General features: G+C 45.4%; 1 protein-coding gene across 1 annotated transcript in view; it reads left to right on the top strand.

Moving 5' to 3' along the window:
* myo15b (myosin XVB) overlaps window positions 1–12593 on the top strand; it is a 520694-nt gene that overhangs the window by 248871 nt on the left and 259230 nt on the right. The window contains exons 30-31 of the mRNA XM_078226038.1: window positions 8220–8347; window positions 9534–9629. Coding sequence (XP_078082164.1) covers window positions 8220–8347; window positions 9534–9629 — 224 coding nt within the window. The remainder of the gene's footprint in view (window positions 1–8219; window positions 8348–9533; window positions 9630–12593) is intronic.

Below are 12593 nucleotides of genomic sequence, written 5' to 3' on the forward strand. Positions count from 1 at the left end.
AGTTCATTATCACATCGTGTGAATAGCTTTTTGGCATCTTGTAATAACACTACTCATATGACTACCCAAAGTTCACCTGCTTTATTACTCTTAAACAGCAAGCTGAGAACTACATTTGATTTGTTATTACCTCCAGAAACAGAGATAGTAGAGCGCCAACAACAATCTCAAGTTGTGCGATAAGAAGTGAGGGCAATACAGTGTTCATTTAAACGGTGATTGAATGTTAGTGTGTAATATTGCCACGAATGAGAAATGGGTACCTGCCATAGTTTTAGCAAAAACAGGTCCAATTTCTTACACAGTTCAAATCGAAGATGAACTAGTTTGGTGGTGCCATGCTGACCAATTGTTGTCATCTCGAAATGAATTCTCTAAATCATCTCCAGATTTACCAACTTCTTTAGTGCCTAGTGTTGTGAATACGACTGCGGATGACTTAGTTGAATCTGAGTTGCCTGATGGTTATGTCTGTATATAATGATTAATGGTGCATAATACTGTGTCTAGATATTATTGATCCTATGTAAATATGGTAGTAATTTGTTGTCATGACCACAAAAGTAAAGAGGGAGGGATTAAATGGTTGCATGATTGCTTTAATAGCTAGTCACATGATTTGATGGCGATGTCATTAGGGTGTTACACAAACTCCTGCTTAGCTTCATTTTCTACAGCTCCTACAATAAACCTGTTGTTGTTATTTTGAATCTACATGTGCAAACCACATATTTTTCTTCTTATTTAAACCCACAACATCTAACATAGTTGGGACATTACACTCCTGACTTGTGCCTTTTAGATGATGGTCAGACTTTGGGAAATCATGAAATGAGTGGTTCAGTACAGAATTCCCAGCCCCTGATCTTGTAACTGCAGTATTTATATTACTGTTCAGTTTCTCAAAGGATATCAGCTGATTTGAGAATTTGGTGATAGTAATGAAATTAAATGTCAAGAGAATTGGTTAGGCCTTTGCTCATTTCTGCTGGTCATTGCCCGGAAGATTTTTGGAATAAACATAAATTCCAGTTTATCAGGTGTTGTTATTTAGCTCTTGGTGCATATCATCGGCATGGTGAGTTTCAGTATCAGAGCAGTTGAAAATAGGACAGAAAATTCTGCATTCATCAATTCTGACCTTATCATGGAGGGGATGCCATAAAGCCATGTATTCTCTGGTATTGATTGTCTTGTATTTGGGATTTGGAATGTTCCCTAGTTGGGGTTTGGAATGTTATGGCAGGAATCTCACGATATATTCAATAGCGTGGGACCATCCCCAGCTTCAGAGGAACTACTGTTATTTGAATTTTTGCAGATTATTTGAATGCAGTGCATGCTGGGAGGGGGGGATTTATCAAGGTAGAGCTTTTAGAAACATCAAGGATAGCTTTAAGGTATCAAATCAGGCTGTCAGAAATTAATTTTAAGCCTATGATCATGGCATATTATAAAAGAGAAGAGCAGAAAGAATGGAGAGGCCCAGGAAAAGGTATAAGCACTGATGGCAATATGATAATCTTGCAACATGGCAACCAATAGAGCACTCATCATCCTGTCTTGGAAATATAAAACCATTCCTTCACTGTTTCTGGGTCAGAATCCTGAAACTCCCCCACAACAGCACTGTGGGTGTACCTACATCACATGGACTACAGCAGTTCAAGAAGGCAGCTAATCACCTTCTCGAGGCAGTTAGGGATGGGCAATAAATACTGGCCAAGTAAACAATACTCACGTCCTGTGAATTAATTTTTTAAAATTCCGCTCTGCTTACTGGCACTGATCATACACTGACAGAACCTGGTCAGAGGATGGAAACCAAAGATGCAGCAAGTACTTTGCAACATAAATGCCAGGCCTGTACAAACAATAGGTTGTGGCAAAAACTGACCACCTGAGAGTAGAGCGAGTGATATTGAAGATCAGGATAGGGCCATTTATGACAAATATCTGCGACTGAAAGTTGGAACTAGGGTGACATATCTGCCAGAAGGGGTTGGTGAGTGAAGCACAGACACCAGAATAGGCAGGGCGGGAAAGGCAATAACTGGCTGAATCTACAAGACAGAGTGTCAGATCCATGGATTGGCAGAAGGAAGTAAAAATGTGGAAAGCCAGGAAACAGATTGTAAGTTCAGACGGTGGGAATAATGGTGATCACAGCCCGAGGAAAAGATCAAGACAATATGAAAGGAAGTTTAGTCACAGAAGGGACAAGTCGAGTAGTAGCCCAGATAGGGATAGGAGATCGACTGGAGGAAGTAGCTTAACAAGAGCAAGGACCAAAGAACAGGTGAGGAGTGACAGAAGAAGCTGGTGATATAGAGTGGAAATTATGGAGGCTGAATAAGTGTGTTTACAGACTGAATGATGCATCCAGTGTGTGATAGATTTCAGTAAGATCCATCCTACTAAAAGCTGGTTGTCTTCAGTTAAAAGCAGATCCAGTAATGTTTGTACTATGAAGGCAAACCAGCAGACATTTTAAAAACATGCATGTGGATGATTTCCTGGGCGGGGGGGGGGCGTCGGGTGAAATCTGCGACACTTGTGAAATTTGTGACTGGGAAAATGATAAAGGAATTCAAAATTGGAATTCAGGCTTCTGGAGCTTTTAAGTATATAGGGTTAACATTAGGGACTAAGTTGGGAATAACGCTAACTCAACAGTCTTACTTAGAGAATGCCAATTGCATCCCAATGAATCAGGCCAGATCCTCACAAAAGGTAGACTCTACAACCAAGGAAGACACAGAGTCATAGAGATGTACAGCACGGAAACAGGCCCTTCAGTCCAACTCGTCCATGGCAATCAGGTTTTCTAAACTGGACTAGTCCCATTTGCCTGCGTTTGGTCCATATCCCTCTAAACATTTCCCATCCATATCCAAATGTCTTTTAAATGTTGTAATTGCACCCACCCCTCCCACCTTCTCTGGCAGCTCATTCCATATATGCATCACCCTCTGTGTGAAAAAGTTGCCCCTCAGCTCCCTTTTAAATCTTGCCTTGCTCACCTCAAATCTATATCCTCTAGTTTTGGACTCCTCTACCTTATCTATGCCCTCATGATTTCTATAAAGTCATCCCTCATCCTCCTTTGCTCCAGGGAACAAAGTCCCAGCCTCTCCTTATAATTCAAAACTTCCAGTCCCAGTAACATCCTTATAAATCTTTTTTGAACCCTTTCCAGTTTAATAACATCCTTCCTATAGCAGGGTGACCAGAATTTTACGCAGTACTCCAAATGTGTCCTTAACAATATCTTGTACGGTTGTAACATAGTGTCCAACTCCTGTACTCAATGCTCCGACCAATGAAGGCAAGTGTGCCAAACACCTTCTTTAGCACCCTGTCTACCTGTGCCTCCACTTTCAAGGAACTATGCACCTGCACCCTTAGGTCTCTCTGTTCAACAACACTCCCCTGGACCCTACCATTAACTGTGTAAGTCCTGCCCTGGTTTGTCTCACCAAAATGCAACACCTCGCATATATCTGAATTAAACTCCATCTGCCATTCCTTGGCCCACCGGCCCAGTTGATCAAGATCCCATTGTAGTCTTAGATAACCTTCTTCACTGTCCACTACACCACCAGTTTTGGTGTCATCTGCAAACTTAGTACCCACGCCTCCTGTATTCTCATCCAAATTGTTTATATAAATGACAAACAACAGTGTACCCAGCGCCAATCCCTGAGGCAGGTTCTGGTCACAGGCCTCCAGCCTGAAAAACAGCCCCCTACCACCAGCTTCTGTCTCCTACCGGCAAGCCAATTGGCTAGTTCTCCCTGGATCCAATGTGATTTAACTTTACTGACCAGTCTACCATGTGGTACCTCGTCAAAGGTCTTGCTAAAGTCCATGTAGACAACATCTACTGCACTGCTCTCATCTATTTTTTTGGTCACCCCTTCAAAAAACTATCAAATTTGTAAGACATGGTTTTCCACACACAAAGCTGTGCTGACTATCCCTAATCAGTCCTTGCCTTTCCAAATGCTTGTAGATCCTGTCTCTCAGAATCCCCTCCAACAATTTATCCACCACTGACGTCAGGCTCACCGGTCTGCAATTCCCTGGCTTTTCCTGCTGCCTCTCTTAAATAATGGCACAACGTTTGCCTCCTTCCAGTCTTCCAGCACCTCACCCGTGGCTGTCGATTATATAAATATCTCTGCTAGGGGCCCCACAATTCCTTCCCTAGTTTCCCTTACTGTTTACTTTCCCGAGTTCCCTCGCTTCCATGTCTTTCTCCACAGTAAATACTGACGAGAAATATTAATTTATGATCTCACACATCTTCTGTGGCTCCACAGACAACCTTGTTGATCTTTAAGGGGCCCTATTCTCTCCTCGGTTACTCTTTTGCCTTTAATATACTTGTAGAATCTTTTTGGATTCTCCTCTACCTTATCTGCCAAAGCAATCTCATATCCACTTTTTGCCCTCCTGATTTCCCTTTTGTGTATTCCTCCATACCCCCTATACTCCTCAAGGGATTCACTTGGCCCACCTGCCTATACCTGACATATGCTTCCTTCTTTTTATTGACCGGAGCCTCAATATCTCTAGTCATCCAGTGTACCCTACTCCTGTCAGCCTTGCCCTTCACACTCATAGAGTCAGAGTCATAGGAACATGCTGGCCCTGAACTCTCATTATCTCACTTTTGAAAGCCTCCCACTTGCCAGACGTTCTTTTACCCGTGAACAGCCTCCCCCAATCAACTTTTGAAAGTTCCTGTCTAATACCATCAAAAGTGGCCAATCTTTTTGGCCAACCAAATAAACTAAATCAAATTAACGAGGGGACAAATTAAAATGGGCTGCTCCCAAAAGGAGGGGAACGGCCCAAAACAAAAGACAAAGTGGAAAGGAAACTTAAAACATCAAATCAAAATGTGATTGAAGGGGTCAATAATACACCCTAGTCCCTGCGGTGTCCAGCAGGCACGGAAGGCATTAATGGTACCCTCAGACACTGCATGCTCCCTCTCCAGGGACACCTGACTACGAATATAGCCGTGGTAGAGGGGCAGACAGTCAGGTTGGAAGACCCCCCCTTGGTCGCCTGCTGCCTGAACTTGTAGATGGCAAACTTTGACAGACCCAGGAACAGGCTCACGAGGAAGTCCTTTTCCTTCTCCGCGCTGGGTGTCTGTAGATCAGAGCGTGGGACTGAAGAGCAAACAAAACAATAATGAAAGGTTTTTGAGGAAACTAAAAAGGGTGTGCAGTCTATAACATTGAACATAGACGTGGTCCACGGACTCCACAAGATTGCTAAAAGGGCAGGTCGCTTGGGAGTCCATGAATCAATTTAACCTTTTATTGAACGGAACTGCCGTATGCATCACCCTCCACCTCAGGTTCCCCAGATAGTGGGGGAGGATCCCTCCATAGGGGGACCTCCACTGGGGGCCTCTACTGCCGGACGGCAACAGGGCCCAACCATCAAAATTGGCCTTGCCCCAATTTAGAACAGATCAGTTAAGAAGCTTAATTGGGCAATTAAACCGGTAATACACACAAACTAGACCAGCTGTGTGCTATGATGAATTAGAATTGAGCAGCATACTGAAATATGCTTCTGTTGGGGAAGTGACCAAAGCAAATAAGACACTGAAGAAATTAAATTGAGATGAATGTATGCACAGATGTCCAGAATGATACAGAAATGATGAAATTAGTCATTTTGAGTGGCGGTTCACACACTAACCTTCCCAACACTTCAAATGCAGTAGGATTCATTATAATTTTAGCAGGAAGAAATTATAAATGCCGTCCATTAGCCTGGGAATGGAAAAGGTAGAGTAGTTAAAAGCTGCACTGGTAGAAGCAACAGAAAGGAACACACGTCTATCGAGTATTTTTCAGAAACTCCTATGTAAGGGTCAGCCAGGGAAAACTGTGCCTATAGAATGCTATATAGATAGCTGTCCACTCTGGGACAATGTGCATTCAACAAAGAGTGTCACAGCAAAGAGATCGAGGATTGAACTCCTGCTGTTTGAAAGGCAGGAGACTTCCAAAATAACATGGGCTGTGCATGTCACCGCCTGTCAGATTATTTCACAAAAATAACTGCTTGTCCATAGAAATTGTTGGATATCTTCAAAGAATGAAGCCTTGAGGGCGATTCTCTGGGGCAGTTAGCTGCAGGCGAGATTCGCGGTGGGTTCTTCAATTGGCCGTGAGGTCAAAACGGGATTCTTACCAGGTGTCAAACCCAATACCCCGGTTTCCTGGCCCGCTCCACCGGTCCCGATCAGAGGTGGCTGTAACCTGATGGGTACTCATAAATAATCATTTAAATCTAATTACCGGCTTTGAGGCCAGATGTTCCGGCCTACCAGTAAGTTCCTGCATCCCCGCTCCCGCCCTCCCCCCCCCCGGCACCCCTCCCCCCCCCTCCCCGGCACCCCTCCCCGCACCCTCCCCCCCCTGCACCCTCCCCCCCCCCCCCCGCACCCTCCCCCCCCCCCCCGCACCCCCCCCCGCACCCTCCCCCCCCCCGCACCCTCACCCCCCCCCGCACCCTCCCCCCCCCGCACCCTCACCCCCCCCCGCACCCTCCCCCCCCCGCACCCTCCCCCCCCCGCACCCTCCCCCCCCCGCACCCTTCCCCCCCCGCACCCTTCCCCCCCCCCGCACCCTTCCCCCCCCCGCACCCTCCCCCCCCCCGCACCCTCCCCCCCCCCCCGCACCCTCCCCCCCCGCACCCTCCCCCCCCCCGCACCCTCCCCCCCCCGCACCCCCCCCGCACCCTCCCCCCCCCGCACCCTCCCCCCCCGCACCCTCCCCCCCCCCCCGCACCCTCCCCCCACCCCCCCCGCACCCTCCCCCCCCCCCCCCCCCCCCCCCGCACCCTTCCCCCCCCCCCCCCATCCCCACCTCAACAGGAAGCCCCTGGGCATTAAATATGCAGATCCTGACAAGCGTGGACCAGGTACCTTAGACTCAAGGGGCATAAGGCGGTACATACTGTGTCCATATGTCCCTCTGCCAGGCTACAGAAGGATGGTTCAGCCAAGGGTCATGGGGGCTGGGTGAACTCGGGCTGGGAGGAAGAGGTTGTCCTTGGGGCTCTTCCCCAGGATCGGGGTCTCATGGCTGGAGGCTGGACTTCCCTTTCTTGCCCTGGGAAACGTCAAGATTTCTAGCTCAGGGAACTTTCTGTTAAAAAATGTTTATTTTTGACTGTGTTCTATAAAATCTTTGAAGGGGATATGTTAATGATTGATTGCATAATAAGGTAACATGTATTATTGTTTTGATTTTGTTCTGATGAATAGTTTTTGTTAGCATATGAATTTAATTTAAAGAAAAGAGGGGTATCTGTTAATATCTGATAGGTTTTGTTGATGGATCTTAAGGACATGGTAGTTTAAGGTGATAAGGTTAACAAGTGTTGGCTATGGTCAGTTGATTATAATTAGACGTGTATTCATAGAAGAGTCGGCCAGCACTGGCTGTGAGAGTGGAGTGCAATAAACTGTCTGCCAAAAGCAATCCAGTCCCAATGTCTTCACAATCAGGCTTGGGAATTTATGTAACTTTTCTGTATTTGGGGTTCGAAATTACATATAATCAGTCTGTGTAATTTCTGTGTGTATTTTGTGTGGACTTTCCAATGGACTGAAGCACAAAATCTCGGCTGACTCTTCAATGCAGCTGAGAGGGAGTGCTGCACTGTCAGAGGTGCCATTTTTGGGATGAGATGTTAAACCAAACCCTCATCTGCCCTCTCATGCGGATGTAATATGTCCGTGACATTAATTCAAAGGGAGTTATCTCAGTTGTCCTGGTCCATACTTATCCCTTAACCAACATCACTAAAACACTTTATTTGGAAATGATCACCTTGCTGTTTCTGGGAGCTTGTGTGTTCAGATTAGCTGCCATATTTCTCACATTTCCAACAGTGCCTACACGTCAAAAAAATGTTCTTGACTGTAAAATATCTTGGGTTGTTCTGAGGATGCGGGAGGTTCTATAGGACAGGATTTTGGCTTATCTGGTATGGGAACTATCTCTGTATACAGCAGTATGGTGAGTGTCTTTGTTCTTATTGTTATGTATATATATAACCTCACAATTCCAGCAGGCAATAATCAATCCTGTGTACTCAATTTGACAATAGTTGATTTCAGTGATCTTTCACTATGATAATTTGATCAGGAACACTCATTGATTTCCACTGTTTTTCAGGACTACCTGCCATTGAGAATCAGGTTGCTGAGGTGTCCCCACCACAGGTTAAAGCTGTCATCAATGTCTCTCTTCCTGCAGATGTCAATAGCTTCCCCTTCAGTAAATTCATCAATCAACACTTTCAGGTAAAGTAAGACTTGATACAGGGAGAGGGAGTGGGGCAATTGGGACTCACCGTGTGAGAGTCAGGTTCAGCTGGACCTGCCACCCCTAGTCATCCTGAACTATATCTACTTACCATCCTGAAGATGACTCCATCTTCCATCACTCCCAAGGTCCCCTCCCTGCCTCAGAAGTGCCAACCTCTTCTGGCACTGCTGAGCATTGGCAGAATCAGGAGCCCAAGGATGGTGAGCCTGGAGGTAGACAATTAGGAGGCTGCTTCCAGGAATATCGGTGGCCCACTGCTGACATGTCCAGGCTTGAGACTCCCATTTAGTCTTTACGCTGGGATCCCAAAGTCCACGGTGAAATTCAAGCTATCCTTAAAATAGGACTACATGTGACTCCAGACACATAACAAATTGGTTGACCTCTAACTTCTCTCTAAATGGCCTAGCAAGCCACTCAGTAAATTCGAGAAAACGGCTCACTGCCACCTTCTCCAGACAACTAGGGATGGGCAATAAATGTTAGTCTTTCTGACTACGTCCAAATTCTGTGAATGAATTAAAATTGGTAAGAATCTTGTATGATTGACATACAAAAGGAGAAGGAGGGTAGCCTGCCTGGGGCCTACCATCAATGACCCTATCCATTGTACAATGTTCTCTTATACTCATCGTCTTCCATTGTCTGTAGTGTTAACTCCTGAGGGAGGAAAAAACAGGTGAATCGTCAAAATTAATTGCCCTAATTCCCCAAGGCCAGCAGAGCCATTATTAAACTTCTGCCTGCTAGCCAGGGCTATTTCATATCTCCACCACCTTCTGAATTAACTTCAATTACGAGTCCATATCCCCTTAACCTTAGGTTTGTAACCATTCCTAGTTAAAATGGGGCAAATAGAACCATAAAGATGAATTCACAAGGCCCACACTCCAAGTAGGGATCTGCATGTAAAGGGAGCACAGGGTGAAGACAGGATCAGTTGACATTGTGCAGTCTAATTCTATTTCTCCGCCATAGATCACCCTCCAGAGCAGATAAGTGGAGAAGTGTGGGCAAATATGTACTGCAATGCACCTCCTCATGAGTTCACTGTGTACTTTACAAATATACTGTAACATCTGACCAGCAGCCAATAAAAGAGCATCAAACCCAGTAACAAGTATTGAATTGAAATGATGAATTGTTCCTTCTCCTGTTTAGGTCCCTGAGTTACAGGTATTGTACCACCCTCTACAACAGCCTTTAACACACCTGCAGGGAGCAGAGAGACATGCAGCTGTGGAACTCTTCAAACTGGTAAGTATCAACTTTCACATTCTGTAGCCAGTTTGCTCAGCTCATCACCTGGTTTGAACTCATCAATGTCCCTCCTGTTTCCAAGGAGACAACATTGTGGTAATTCTTTCAGGAGAAAAATCAGGAATCTATACCTTTCTCCTCCAGTCCCAGGGCTTTGAACACTCCAATAACCCATTACCAGGAGTCCAGCCTAGGGGGTTAATTTTCCTGAAATGCTAAACATGAGTAAACAGGTGAGCATGGGAGGTAAAAATGACCTGTGATCCTTCAACCCTCAGGCTGGTTCAGAGCTTGAATTTGGTTTAAGGAAATTACATCTTCAAGCTACTTGTTTGGAGTAGAAATATAGTCATTGTAAAATAGCATAAGTTTGCACAAGCAGGAAGAGGAACAGAAATTGAGTTGAAGTCTCCTTCAGTGTGGGAGTTTATAATATGATGCTGATCAAAAGCTGATCAGACCTCTGAAGAATATTGGATCCATTTTGCTGCAAGATCTCATAATTCACCTGGTATCGGAGGTAATCTTGTGACCTGGGTTGGAAATACATCAGCACATAGAGTTGGGATAAAGGATGAATGACCAGTTTGGCGAGATGTGGAGTGGGAAGTTGCAAAGGAGCATGAACAGATGAAGTGAGTGGGAAAAACTGTAACAAATACAGTTCAATGTGGGGAAATGCAAAATTATCCAACTAGGATCCAAGAAAGACAAGTCCTCACTTAAAGTTGACCCCTTCATGCCATTTCACTTTAACACCTTTAATAAAGTACTGTCAGTGTATTAGTTTCAGATTGCCAGTTTCACTTTAGCCACAGATTTCTTCTTTTATGGCTTGCCTGCCGACATGACTTTTCCTGCAGCACTTAGGCTCTCGACCTCAGTCTCTCTTCCTCCCTCTCCCAGCCTTGCCTCTGCCCCCCACCCCTTGCCTCCCAACCTCTGTTTTTAAGGTCTGTTCTTCAGTGGTTCTCGACCTGTGGCTTTGCTCCTGGCTTCGCTCCTAAACTCGCACTAAGTCCTGACCTCCATCTAGTGTGGGTAGCTGCTGACTGCACTGACCAACCCTAGATGGGTTCTGGGTCAGTCTAAGTCCTGAGGTGATAACAGGTTAAAATAGCTGAATTAGTATTTTTTTTATATTTAGTGATACATTTTATTTTACGTTATTTCAGCAAGGAACACACATTGCGGCACATGTACTGCATAGTATTTCGACTTGTACATTGTATTTTTCGGGGTGGTAATTGTCCAAAGCAACCTAACTCTGGTTTTAACATTGAACCCGTGATTCACTTAAAGTCAATTCAGTTAAAAACAAGAATTTCAGGAACACCAACACAGCTTGAAGTGAGCACTTACTGTGCTCTCTTAGTGATGAGCAATTCTGAGGAGGAGCAAAGAGATTTAGGTATTCAAGTCTAGAAATCATAACAAGTTAGTGGAGAGGCACAAAAAGTGATCAGAAAGGTGACTGGAATGTGGTCCTTCTGCTCAAAGGAGCTGGAGAGAAAAGAGGAAGGAGGTGATGCTTCAGTTGTACAGAGCGTTGTCAGACCCTATCTAGAATATTGCCTTCAGTTCTGGCTCTACACCACAGGAAGGATTTACTACCCTGGAGATTCAGCAGAATGATACCAGGCCGTAAAGAGTTAAATTGTGTCAGATTGCATAGCACCCTCACCAGTATTAAAAATTAAGAGATGATCTAATTAAGGTTTTTACGATGATTAAATGAATTAAAGAACAAAGAACAAAGAACAAAGAACAATACAGCACAGGAACAGGCCCTTCGGCCCTCCAAGCCCGCGCCGCTCCCCGGTCCAGGATTGAATCCTGAATCCAGGATCCCCGCCCAATTTTCCAGCCTATCTACATACCAATATCCTATCCACCGAGCTGTCCCTCACAGCTACGATGCTTTGTTCATTACAACCTATTAACTCACCCCCACCCCCCTATTCCAGACCATGTGATCCCCAGGGAGAGGCGAAAACCCAGAGTGAAAAACCCCAGGGCCAATATGGGGAAAAAAAAAAATCTGGGAAATTCCTCTCCGACCCCCTGAGGCGATCGAAACGAGTCCAGGAGATCACAATGGCCCTGATCGGAAAATGCTTCCCAACCCTAGTCATTTCCACTTCCATGAACACCATATGAATTCCCTGCCCCCGAGACAGGTTCCCAACTATCCGCAGTCTCGCTCTGTACTGGCACCAGCAAGATGATCATAGAATGAAGCCTTGAAACGAGAAACAAGGAACAATTAGCCCGCGCCGCTCCCTGGTCCAAACTAGACCACTCTTTTGTATCCCTCCATTCCCACTCCGGTCATATAGCTGTCTAGATAAGTCTTAAACGTTCCCAGTGTGTCCGCCTCCACCACCTTGCCCGGCAACACATTCCAGGCCCCCACGACCCTCTGTGTGAAATATGTCCTTCTGATATCTGTGTTAAACCTCCCCCCCTTCAAAGAACAAAGAACAGTACAGCACAGGAAACAGGCCTTCGGCCCTCCAAGCCTGTGCCGCTCCTTGGTCCAACTAGACCAATCGTTTGTATCCCTCCATTCCCAGGCTGCTCATGTGACCATCCAGGTAAGTCTTAAACGATGTCAGCGTGCCTGCCTCCACCACCCTACTTGGCAGCGCATTCCAGGATTGCAAGGATCAATGAAGGGAAACTATTCCCTCTCATGGAGACGTCCAAATAAGGAGCTATAACCTTAAAATTAGGGCCATGCTGTTCAGGGGTGATGTCAGAAAGCACTGTTTAACACAAAGGGTTGTGAAAGTCTGAAACTCTCTTCCCCAAAAATGGCTGGGAATACTGAGACCAATTTTCGGAATTGAGATTGACGGATTTTTATTGGTGAGGGATGTGAAGAAAGGGCAGGGTATGTCGATTTGAAATGTCAGATACAGCCTCTTTATTGCTTTGCTCTGTTTGTAATAAAGTCTG

This window comes from Mustelus asterias, chromosome 12, assembly GCF_964213995.1.
Source record: "Mustelus asterias chromosome 12, sMusAst1.hap1.1, whole genome shotgun sequence".
Lineage (NCBI taxonomy): Eukaryota > Metazoa > Chordata > Chondrichthyes > Carcharhiniformes > Triakidae > Mustelus > Mustelus asterias.